This window comes from Salminus brasiliensis, chromosome 3 (genome assembly GCF_030463535.1).
Source record: "Salminus brasiliensis chromosome 3, fSalBra1.hap2, whole genome shotgun sequence".
Classification (NCBI taxonomy): domain Eukaryota; kingdom Metazoa; phylum Chordata; class Actinopteri; order Characiformes; family Bryconidae; genus Salminus; species Salminus brasiliensis.
In genome coordinates, this window is record NC_132880.1 from 45,751,509 (window position 1) to 45,764,224 (window position 12,716).

The 12,716-nt window shown below is 45.5% G+C and overlaps 1 protein-coding gene across 4 annotated transcripts in view; it reads right to left on the reverse strand.

Annotated features, from left to right (window-relative positions):
* The window catches only part of ttyh3a (tweety family member 3a), an 80,852-nt gene that overhangs the window by 24,475 nt on the left and 43,661 nt on the right, over positions 1 to 12,716 (reverse strand). For all 4 annotated transcript variants that reach the window (XM_072676373.1, XM_072676372.1, XM_072676375.1 and 1 more), the window contains exons 4-7: positions 10,687 to 10,907; positions 8,735 to 8,830; positions 4,779 to 4,851; positions 3,954 to 4,029 (exon numbers count right to left, since the gene is read on the reverse strand). In XM_072676373.1, coding sequence (XP_072532474.1) covers positions 3,954 to 4,029; positions 4,779 to 4,851; positions 8,735 to 8,830; positions 10,687 to 10,907 — 466 coding nt within the window. The remainder of the gene's footprint in view (positions 1 to 3,953; positions 4,030 to 4,778; positions 4,852 to 8,734; positions 8,831 to 10,686; positions 10,908 to 12,716) is intronic.

Genomic DNA, 12,716 nt, shown 5'->3' on the forward strand with positions numbered 1-12,716 from the left:
CCAAAACGTACATAAATACTGAATATACAGTACAGCCCGTAAAGCTGGCTTGCCTTATTTCCCCCTACATTAGTGCTACATCACAACAATAGCTCACTCTTTTCAGAGCAGGCGCGGCGAACACTTTTCCAGGCGAGTGATCTGACCTACTGGCCGATATATATCAGGCTCACTGACCTTGAAGTTCAGGGCGCATGAGCGCAGACCCAGCAGCCTGAAGGCAGACGCGCAAGATAGTGGAGCACTGTAGCCCACTAACCGCCTTCTGAACGAGAGCCTGAGCAGAGGCAGCTGAGGTCAGCCTCCCTTCACCAACAAACGCTCCGTCTCCACGCCACCTTCACCGACGCACTCACGTCTCAGTGCTCAGAAGGCCGCAGAGGCCTCGGCGGTGGCTAATTAGCCTGTTAATGAGGAACGAGAGTGCAGGCTGTTTGAGCGGAGCGGGGTGAGGGGCGAGCGGGGTGGGGGGGCATGTTCACCGAGCTGGAAAGCAGGAGATGTAGGACAGTGTAGGACAGGTTATAAAAAGCTTCCCACGCTCTATTTCTGCGCAGGAAGTGCTGCATGCTCACACCGTGCACTCCCCCACGCAGAAACACCAACACGGACGCAATCGCGATTTTCACACATCTAGAGCCTAGATCTGCGTAGCCGGCGAGTCAAGCAGAGAGAGCGATCCTCCAGTGAGTCAGAGGAGTAGGCTCGGAGTCTGGAGGAGTGATGAAGAGTCATTCTCTCGCAGCCAAATGTGAACACACACACACACGTACGCGCTTGTGGGCACCAGGCAATGCAGCAGCCAGCAGCCGTCCTCCATCAGCCTTCCCTGGTAGCGGATGAGCTAATTCATGCCTCTCTCAGGCCTCCACACACACACACCAACCCGCCTCGTAAAACCTCCCAACGACGCGTCCGACGAGGAGAATGAGCCGCTCGCTCAATTACGTCCGCACACGCCCAAACACAAAAAGAGGCCGCCTTCGTTTATGGCTCGTAACAGCGCCACAGGCCCAGGTCCTCATCTGGGAAGCCTCCTCAATCATTTTTACTAGAACTTCAGTAATTGGATGTAATATCGTGTCATTGGAGACGTCAGGGTAAGATAGACTACAAACTATAGGGGACAGCATAAAACGTGACCCGAGGGGGGGCGGACTTTAAATCTCCTCCATCACCACCACCACGCAGTGAACGGAAATGACTTACAGGGAGCGGAGGACCCCTCGCAACATCACAGAGGGGCACGGCTTGCGAAATGCATCTGATATACGATCTCCTTTGCGCTTTTTTTGTCGGGGGCTCTGTAAAAATACTCGCTTGAAGAGGAAAATGGATCATAAAACACTTGTGTGTCATAAAAGCTTCTGGAGATGAATAAACCGGGAAGGCCTGTTCAAAGCATGTTCGCAACAGGGTCGGCCGGTTTCATCTCAAAAAGATCAGGGGTGGCGAGGTGGGAGTGGGGTTGGCTTGGTAAGATAGGAAATGTTTGGTGCATTCAAGGTGCTTCAAATGGGTCTTTGAGGGACGCCATAGGAGACGTGTTTTTGATATCGTGATGTGTGAGCGGGAAGAACATTTTAAAGCTCTGAAGAACCTTCACTTGATCCTCTACTACAAGCGTGCACCATACGGACAAAAGTATTGGGACACCTGCTAATTCATCGTTTCTTTCGAAATCATAATCAAAAAATAATAATTTGTAGGAGTGACTGTCTTGACTGTCCAGGGAAGGCGGCTTTCTACTAGACTTCGCAGCAACATTACTGTGAGGATCTGATTGATTGCATTCAGTGACAAGAGAGTTCATGAGGTTCGGAAGAAACCGTGAATGAGCAGGTGTCCCAATACTTTTGTCCGTATGGTGTACGCTTGTAGTAGATGATGAAGTGAAGGTTCTTCAGAGCTTTAAAATGTTCTTCCCGCTCACACACAGTATACAACACAGTCTTCTAGTTTTCTTACTTGCTTTCCTCTTTCTGTGTGGAATCGCTGCAGCTTCCCCTTCAAGCTTCCCAGATTTTGCATTACAGCTTGTTTAATTTTAGTTTTCCAGTGTTGCATTTCCTGCAGTGTTAAAAGAAGTGCTTTGTAAAACCCTAAAAGCCTAAAGCTCAATCAGATCACCATAAATAATGCAAACGGTGTGAAATACAAAACTATAAGAATACAGGTTCTAATAATCAGAGTGGAATTTACACAACTATTAGGCTGATAGGATGTAATTTAAGCCCATTGAAGATGTAATTGTAATTGTGTCTATGTGCACAGTAAGCTTCCAGTTGGCACACGGCTCTCCAATTTCACTGACTGGAGTAAAGCTTAGATCGGGCCCATAAAATCCAGTCCGAACCTACCCAATTCCAAAATTTTAAACAGTTTCGTAACAGTCTTGGCTCATTATACACGCAACGGAAACTTCGGGAGAATATGGAAGTGAGGCTGGAAAAGCTAAAAGCTAATGCTAGGTGGACCCTATGGCTGACCAAAACATTCCGAGCCTAAAAGCTAAAGCTAACACCTTCACAGAAGGTACAAGTTGCTTGCTGGAGCCTAAAAGCGAACGCTAGATACACTATATGTCCAAATGTTTGTGGACACCCTTTCTAATCAATGCCTTTAGTTCCTTTAAGTGTCCTATTGCGGTCAAAGATGTGCAAATGCAAACACACATCTTGTCTAGTCCCCGTAGAGAAGCACTGCCAATAGAATAGGACTCTCTGGAGCATGCCAGGCGTGGACTAGAGGGGTATGAAGCAGCTCCGCATTGAGGTGCAGAGCAGGGGAACTAGCGGTGCTCTCTGAAATGATGGATGGTGCTCCATCCAATGCTTGTGGGATGAGTTGAGGTGGGGTGATGATCATCTTACATCCGGACCTCACTAACGATCTTGTGGCGGAATGCAATGAAATCCTCACAGCAATGCTCCTCCAAAATCTACTTCAGTAATCACTTTGTCCAATGTTTCCATTTACTGCTATTATCCACTGTTGGGGTTACTGTGGGCTTCATCTATGACAAACGGGTGAAAGCTGGCAGCTGAAGAAGGGTTTCTTTCGATCGGCAGTAAAGAGCCTGAGAGAGCATGCGAGAGAGGTCGCACAGGCGACAGTCACACTGCCCAGCTTTTCTATTATCCAGTACTCTTTCCTCCTGCATTAGTGCTCTTATCTCCATCCTACATTCTGTCCCTGCTGCCCTACTTCCTCCAGCTCATCAGCGCAGCAGGCTGGCTAATCGCACCCGAGGCGATACAGGACAGGCCAAACCACAGGACCGGCATGCGCCACACAAACGGCACACTAACTGCGTCCAATTCTCTTCATGGAATCACCATAACATCCCCAGCTGATCACCTACAGTCCACTCTAACAGGCCTCCAAAGGCCAGTGAACATGAGAGCGACAGAGAGAGACGTCCACACTGCTCAGACTGGAACATCTAAACGGCTTTTCCTTCCTGTGTAGTCTGTCATCATCATCATCATCATCATCATTATTATTATTCCATCTGCTCAGGCCACCCAGAGTGAGGAACACACACAAACAAAACACTAGTACAAGTGTGTGTGTGTGTGTGTGTATTTGGGGAGGAAAGAGCCCTCTTCTTCAGCCGTAACTCCTCTAACTGCCTCACCCCTGTAATTTACTCTCTTTGTCCCTCTCTGCAGGTCAGGTCACTCGCACAGAGCGAGCGCAGTGGTGAGTAACGCTGCTAGAGTGAGGAAGAGGAGTTGGACAGATGATTTATCTCCTCCGAGAGCCAACAGGAAATGAGAGCTTGTGTGAGGGGATGTTCCGTTAGACATTGAAAGGGCAAGAGCACGCTGAGAAATGATTCAGAGAGCAGAGCTGAGAGCCAGTGACTCAACACACACACTTGCAGTGATTCCAAACCTGCCCTGATATGGAGATGAAGATGGCGCTGAAGGAAAAACTCAACATCTCACCTTTGTTGATGACTCCGTACTGCTCGGCCACTTTGGCAACGTACATGTCTGGCGCCACGCAGAAGTCACTGGAGGTCTGAGGAGATGGGAAAACAGTCAAAAGGTAGACGTAAAGCATGTGATGGTTTAAGAAAAGGGATGTCCCGATCCGATCCGGTGGATTCCTCCACCAAAATACCACAGTGCAGGCAATGCTGGCAATGACAGAGACGCCATTCTCCCTGCTACAGCGGCTGTCCTAAACCACACCTCCACTCTTCACAGTGGGCTGATCCAGAAGTCCTGGGCTTTAGTGTCTAGTCTAGGTGTTTAGGTTGCAAATTTTGGTCTTGCCCGGCAAGGGTCCCCTCCTTGCACACCTCCCACGGAAATGCATTACCAGCGACAGAAGCTACCTGTAGCTCCCAGGATGACACTGTAGGCTCATCTAGTGGTCTGCTCTGCTCCGCTCTTGGGCTGAACTTGCTAGGACAGTCTGATTTGGTGGTATTTTAAACATTCTTCACTTGTAAATGACGTAGCAGACAGTGATGAACACAGTGATGGAGAACCACCACCACTTTCTGTAGGAGTGTTATCATTAGTGTTTATTCTGATATCAGTGTTTTACTGACTAACTAAACACCTACTGCCCAGATAAGAAGAGTTTTAACGCCCATAGCTTTTGCACAGCACTGTCAATGTTAAGCTTATGTCCTCCTAGGTGTGCACACATACACGAATGTTAGACTGTTACAGTTATAAAAGGGAGCACACCACGGCGAGGCTGCAACACACATCTTGTTCTGCCTCTGTACAGGGTAGCGTTGCCATGGAGACACTTACCGAGGAGACAGCCAGTTCCAAACCCAGCGATCCCCAGCTGATCACCAGTGCCAACACACCCAGTAAACAGACCCTGCGCAGGGAGACACAAGAGACACAGAAAGGGGTAAGCAACAGCACAGACGATTCTAACTACCCAGTATAATCATACAGTGAAAGCACAGTCAGCAGACCTCGCCGTGACTCACCATGTCTGTAATCTAAATATTTCAGCCTGGAGCAGAAGCTGTTTAAGCCTAAGGGGCTTAACTACAGTATGGTGAAAAACACCAGGACACCATATTATATATTTAAGCTCTTTATTAGGAAAAATAAAGAGACAGCAGCAAACCACGGCACTGCCACCTCTACGCTTCACAGTGGGTATGAGGGTCTTGTGCCTAAAGAGCACATTGTTCCAGACGTCCTGGGCTTTAGTGTCTAGTCTAGGTGTTTAGGTTGCAAACTTTAGTCTTGCCCGGCAAGGGTCCCCTCCTTGCACACCTCCCACGAAAATCAAGCTTGTTTGGTCTCTTTCTAAACGCATTACCAGCAGAAGAGCTACATTCTAGGCTCATCTAGTGGTCTGCTCTGCTCGGCTCTTAATAATAGTAATAAATGTGTGTGTGTGGGGTGCTCTAACTTTTTCCTTACAGGAAAACTACATTTGTATTAATTCCATTTTTTTTTTTATTGATGTTTAAAGACTTTATTCAGGTGTGTGGAGTTTACTTTACATTACCTGCATCTCTCAGCACATACTCTCCCCCCAACACCAGTGAGGACACACCAACACATGCCCACTCTGGCCCGTGCGTAGTCAAGCTAATTATTTTTATACTGCCGCCGATGCAACACCACCGGGCAACCAACGCCAACCCGGATCCGACGTACCAGCCTGCAGACGCCAACAAGAAAGCAATGTGGGGGGAGAGCACCATCTAACCACCCTGGAGAGAGCAAGGCCAATCGTGCTCTCTCTGGGCCTCAGCTGCTGATGGCTAGCAGTATGACCGGGATTTGAACCAGCGATCATAGGGACAGCCTCTTAGTCAGCTGGACCACTCGGGGTCACATGTCCAGAGGATTATGTCCAGATGTTTAAATGTTTCATGGGGCTGTGCTACGTTTTCTGACAGTAAGTGCAGTTTCAAGACCCTGTTCTAAATGAAAGAACAGTCCCTGCTAATAATACTAAAAATTGATGAGTCCTAGGATGCGCTGAGCAAATGAGACCATGCGAACTGATCACACTCCAGCATGATCACATTTTCAGGAGAAGGGCTGGGTTTGTTTGGGACATGAAGAGATTCTAATCAGTGGTTTGACATTTATCCTCGGTATAAAACACCCCCGGGCTACTGTGGCTTCTTTCGCAGTTTGATGTGGTTCTAAATGTTAAGACATATCACTAAGAAAATCCCTAGTGCTTGATCTATAGGTCAGGTCCAAAAGCCTTGAACCTGAGCTCTAGGCACAGGCTGTCTGAGCCGGGTGGTCGTCTCTGTAAAGGGAAGTCTGGGTCAAGAATGCCAGTGTGTCTTACTGCTGCTGCAGGGTAGGATGTGACTGACCTTGGCAGAAGATACCCGAGGGAATCTTGGCTAGCCTTATACATAGACACTATACGTCCAAATATTTGTGGACGCTCCTTCTAATGAATGCATTCAGCTTCACCCAATGCTGTTACTGATATTCAAAAGCGCACACACACACACACACACACACACGTGGTCTAGTCCCTGTGGAGAAGTACTGCCAATAGAATAGGACCCTCTGAAGCAGATGACCATCAACCTATTGGCACCATGCTGCCTAATGTCAGGCGTGGGCTAGAGGGGTGTAAAGCCCCCCAGCATTGAGCTGTGGAGCAGTGGAAGAGCTGTGTCCTCTGGAATGATGGATGGTGGAGCTCCATCCAGTGCTTCTGGGATGAGTTGGGGAGTTGGGGATGATGAGGTGGGGTTGTGATCATCATCCAACATCCTGAACTCACTAATGCTCTTGTTGCTGAATGCAATCAAATTCTCACAGCAATGCTTCTCCAAAATCTAGCAGAAAGCCTTTTCTGGACAGTGGAGACAATTCATTAATACCCTTGATTTGTCTATCTATATATATATAAACTGACAAAGTGGACACAAGTGGGTCTTTACATGGGAGAATTTGGGAACCGCTGCCATAAGCTGTAAGCCATTAGCAAGTTAGCAACATGCCATGCTAAGCTTAGCTCAAGCTGACAGAGCATGGTATGTTGCTAACTTGCTAACGGCTTACAGCTTAAGGCAGAGGTTCCCGAACTCTTTCATGCTAGGACCCACCTCTGTCCACTTAGTCAAAGCCTAGCTTTATGAACTTGGGAGTCTAAGTTGCTTCTTTGCTGTTGTACTGAACTGGTACCGAACCATGAGGTCCAAACCACGGTGTGAAGTGAATCGTGACCGTCACTCCCCTACTAATTGGCACACAGACAGTTACTGCAGTCATACGAAAGCCTATTACGCCTCCAGTGCCGAAGCAGTTGCACACACTTCGTTCCGATGCAGATGCTGTCACTGGCGAGAGCTGTCCTCAGAGTCCGAATCAGATAACAGGCTTTTTCTGCAGTCGCTGCAGTTGCCATCCCACAGGGAGGAATCACTGAGAGAGTACAATTTCCTCGCCTGAGCTAAAAAGAGCTGTCGATAATGGGCACTTCACACAGCCTAAATTTGCTTCATCTAACGGCTTTTTGATGGTCAGAAGCGGCTTGCAGATAACTTCCAAAGTGACTGCAAAATAAAAGATCTGCCATGAGGAAGGAATAACTGATCATGTCACGTTCACGACTGCGCCACTGGCCACAACTGGTGAATTTTAGAAAACTGCCCTCCTGCTTGGTCCGACGAGGTCAATTTCAGTGGGCATCAGTGACTCTCCGCCAGACAATTCACATTTTAAAGAGGCTGTTCTGTGTTCGGGAGCGAGTGGCAACAATGCCAAGGGAATGCTTCTTCAGGTGCACCTCACACGTATTGTCCAATAGCACCCATCGCCTGGGGTTTAGGATGGTGGGAGTGAGATGTATATATATATATATACGGTATGATCATCTTATCTGAGCATGTGATGTTAATGTTAAGGCTTCTAAAACACTGAGCAACTGCAACTGATTCCCTAAAGAGCTGTTCAGACAGGGCTCCCAGATGGTGCAGCTGGCTGTCCAGGGCTTTGCCCTGCTGTTTGGAGACTGTGAGCATGAATTTCAAGAATGCAGGAAGACCAAGCAGTGCCCAAATTGGTGCAGCTGTCCAGGGCTTTGCCCTGCTGTGTGGAGATTGTGAGCTTGTATTTCAAGGATGCAGGAAGATGTTGTGCAAGTTGTGCCCAAATTGCATTGCAGAGATTTGTCATGAATAAAATGTTAAGTTTAAAACCTCAGAAATAGAGAAAATCTTAAGTATTGGGTAGCATAACGTGATTTATTTATTATTTTTTGAGTGTATAAGTGGTATCCCTTCCAGTTGGGAAGGACACGAGGGCCTCTTTCTGGTTAATAAAGTGATGTTCCAGCCAGACAGGTCTAGGTCACATTAAAAGAGCTGAGCCCCTCCATGCATGTTAAGCTGGTTTTATAACCATTAAGTAATACCAATATGCTGATATCACCAGGCTTCCCTGGTAAAAGGCACAGAAGGATAACTTAATCGTTTTAAAATAAAACTAAAATAAACAAATGGTTCTTCGAGAGAGCACTTCTGGATTCATGAAGAACCAGGTTTGTAATAGAGTGGCTCCTCTATGTGTCAGAACTGTGTGTGGCACCTTCATTTTTAACAGTGTAATGGCAGTGATGACCTCTCTGAGAGTGTAGCTCTGAGTCAGTGGTAGGAGAAGTGGAACAGTGGCCAGCTGGTGGCTTCACTGAGCAAGAAAGCCCTGATTCCCCAATGTGACACGACGCTCTCCCACTCTCGAGCACACAAGAAATGACTAACCCGATCAGAGTTCCTTTGGAGTTGCGAATGAGGCCGAAAAGCACCAGCAGGCAGATGAGCACGTCGAACAGGAGCAGACCCAGATAGCCCAGCCACCTGAAAGAAAGAAAATAATTACAGATATGAGAAGAGGTCAAATATGACCGCGGATCAACATTTACAATACTGTGAAGATACACAGAACTATAAAGGTGCCAAGAGGGTTGTTTGGGGGCGATGCCATATAAGAACCACCAATTTTCCCTAAAGAACACCTTAAATAAATGGTTCACTAAAGCAATATTCCTGTATGTATAACCAATATCCAATATAACCAATTTCAATACTCATCCAATGTTTCAAAGTTTAGACCCAAAACACTCCTCTAATAGAAGGAAATGAGAGGTTGTGTTGGCGATAAAGATCTTGGGCAGGATTCACAGAAGTGTCTTAAGAAAGAAATTCTTCTTAGATGTGCCTTTTTTCTTAACTTCATGCTCAAAACGAAAAAAAGTCAAAGACAAATTGCCTCAAGAACTTTATTCTTCTTAACTTTCCACTTTCACATTACAATCAGGGCTCATTTCAGCATCACCACTGCAACGTGGCAAAGTCCATGTTTTTCTACAGTCACTGCTCTGAGGAGCCACCGAGCTGGGCCCTGAGCCGAGGAATGATCAGTCTATCGTCCAAGATACGTTTTCTTCTTCGGCTGTGGGCCGCTGCTGTCAGGCTAACGTGATGGGTTGGATTTTCCATCCTCAAGAACGGAAGCAGTTGCTGCTTTTGATGTCCGACAATTTGTGGCAGCACGGCCAAAACTTCTGCAGGAAAGCTTATATTTCCCCCCGAATGTAATCTATCAGAGATGTTTGCTGGGTTTGAGCTTTGCACTGGATTATACTGGAAGGCTAAAGCAGCTAATACACAATGCGATGCAGTTGGAATAACACTACCCCTATTGGGGCCGATCCCAACCGCTGATGCTCTTTTCGGTTTGATCGGTCGAGCGCAGATATCTTTGAGGGCGGGGCTGGACGCTACACGAACTTTTCCAGGCAAGGTTCTGCACAATTCCTGCAGTGCCCAACAGTGGCAACCTGCTGAGGCTGGGTATCGGACCCACGACCTTGTCACAACCTCGCCTGGTGCTCTAGCAGAAATGTTGACAAACAACTTATAGAGCTTATGGACTTGTTTATGAAGCAGGCAGCTTCAGAATAGTGCCATGCTCATTGATAATGCCTCAAAAAATGCCCCTACCTGCGCCTCATTGCTCCAGTGCAAAACTAACGAAGCCAACTGCCAACCTCGGCTGATTGACTACATTTGGGGTAAGAAGGAAATTGTGTAAATTGCATTCATCATCAAACTACTCCTTTAATACAGAAGTTTTGGCTGGGCTACCACAAGTTATTGGCCATATCAAATGTAATTGCTTCCATTCTCCTCCATTTGTCTTGGATGGGATCTGGGGCATAAATAAAACACACTGGAATGCTGACGACACCGAAACTGTGGCATCCTAAGACATGGTTTTGATTTTGGGTTTTCATCCCCCCTCCCTCCACCACCCCCCGCCCCCTCCCAGGTTTGGAAAGCAAGTTTTTTTTTTTTGCAAGCACTGAGGGGAAAAAAGGAGCCCAAATCCCTACACAGAGATTCTCTCAGAGAGAAATGTAAATGGTGACAAGAGGCTGACAGATGCAGAGAGTGAGTAGAATGCTAATTTACACTCTCTCTAAGAGAGCACTGTTCACGCTCGACGTGACAGCCAGCAATTCTTTCAGCTCTTTTCTCCCTTCTCTTAGTTCATTTACATACTCGAGTCTGAACACCGAACTTTCAGAGCGACAGATTCCCCAACACCCATGAACAAACAACCTTTCCGTCGCAAAGTACACAAACAACCCCCCGACAAACGCACGCACCCTTTCCAACACGCTACAGACCAAAGAGTCCGGAGTGCTGACCTGTACCAGTCGTAGAGCTCAATCTTGATGGCCAGGTCCTCCAGGGAGATGTTGGGATTGTTCCAGAAGGGGATCTCCACCATCTGTTTGACCAGCTCGTCCAGCTGGCCCTGAAGCTTCTGTACAATGGACAGGTAGTCCGTGTGCTTCGAGTACTGGCTCTCCAAACGCTGCAGATTCTCGTCTACAGTCTGGTTCAGGGAGGTGGTGCTTTCTGATACCTACACAAACACCCACACACATCTCTGTTAAGCACATATCTCCATGTTCCAGAGGCTCACATCACAGCCAATGTTTGAGAACAGACACAATTTCATGCACTTCTCAGGACGACGCAGCACGTTCCTTTACATTTCTTAACACCTGAGACTGAAGCTGTAGCACTGCTAAAATGGGAACATGTGGGTGTGGCTAGTTTTAGAGGCCTTAACCTACTCTCATTACTCTGACCTGCCATGACTATATTAATTTGCAGCATGACTACAGCATGATTATTATATTATGATTATGTTGCACATCTGAGCAGTACATCGGTTTAGGTGGTATGATAATTTTTATCATTAATGTTTAAATAGTTCTGACCAGAGGAGGATGGGTTGGGTCCCCCTTCTGAATCTTGGTTCCTCTCAAGGTTTCTTCCTCCAGCTCTGAGGGAGTTCTTGCCACTGTGGTCTCTGGCTGTTCACTGGGGGTCTTAGAATTTTCATGTATGTTTATGTTGTCGATTTTTTGTCTTTTACTAATTACTGATTGTAACTTACTGTAAAAAGCGCCATCCAAATCATTTTGACTTGACTTAACCAACAGCCGTTAGAGCTTGGAAAATGCTACATGCCATTAATACAGGCACAATGGATGATAATGGTAATATGACTCAATCATCTTACTGTCAGTATTCTTCAAAACAATGTTCACACTGAAGGCGTATAAACAGTGGCTATATAAATGAGTCGTACTGAGGCAACGGGCCACTACAACACAAACGATGCAACTGGAGTTAAATAGAATAAAACGTTAATATCTAGAACCCTGGGCTTTTTAGTTTTAATTTGAAGAACAAAAACGTTATTCAGAAACTTCTATAAATTATTTAGTATCTAAAACAAATGCTTCAGTGTCTAGTATAATGATGTGGTATACACAATCCAGGATTTTGTATCTACTATAAATGGTTTGGTCTTCACAATGAATGATGCTGCATCTGCAAAAAAGATTCAGCCTCTACAATGAATGATTCAGTATCTAATATAAATGATAGTGTCAACAATAAATGATTCAGTATCTAATATAAATGATAGTGTCAACAATAAATGATTCAGTATCTAATATAAATTATTTAGTATGTACAATAAATGATTCTCTATCTAAAACAAATGATTCAGTATCTAATACTAATTATATCATGTCTACAAGAAATGATTCAGTACATGATGCCATAGCTGTAATTAAAGATTCAGTATCTTCAATGAATGATTCAGTATCGAGTAATAATTATACATTACCTACAATAACTGATTCAGTATCTAGTACAACTGATACATTATCTACAATAACTGATTCAGTATCTAGTACAAATGATACATTATCTACAATAAATGATTCAGTATCGAGTAGAAATGATACGTTATCTACAACAAATGATTCAGTATCGAGTAAAAACGATGCATTATCTACTATACGTGATTCAGTACCTAATACAAATGATTCGGTATGTACAATAAATGACTCAGTATCTCCGATACATAATTTAGTATCAAGTAAAAATGGTGCAGTATCTACAAAAATGATGATTTGGTTTTTCCAATGAATGATAGTGTCTGCAATAAAAGATTCAGTATCTACAATTAATGGTTCAGTATCTACAATAAATGATTCAGGATCTCATACAAATGATTCAGGATCAGACAATCATGATCAATTAATGTTTACAGACAAACGGTTGTTAGCAGGACAGGAGGCTGCCTGTAAAGACAAGGTAAATCTTGTGTGCCATCCTGTAAAAGAACAGAGGAAGTTGAGGGAGGTGTGGC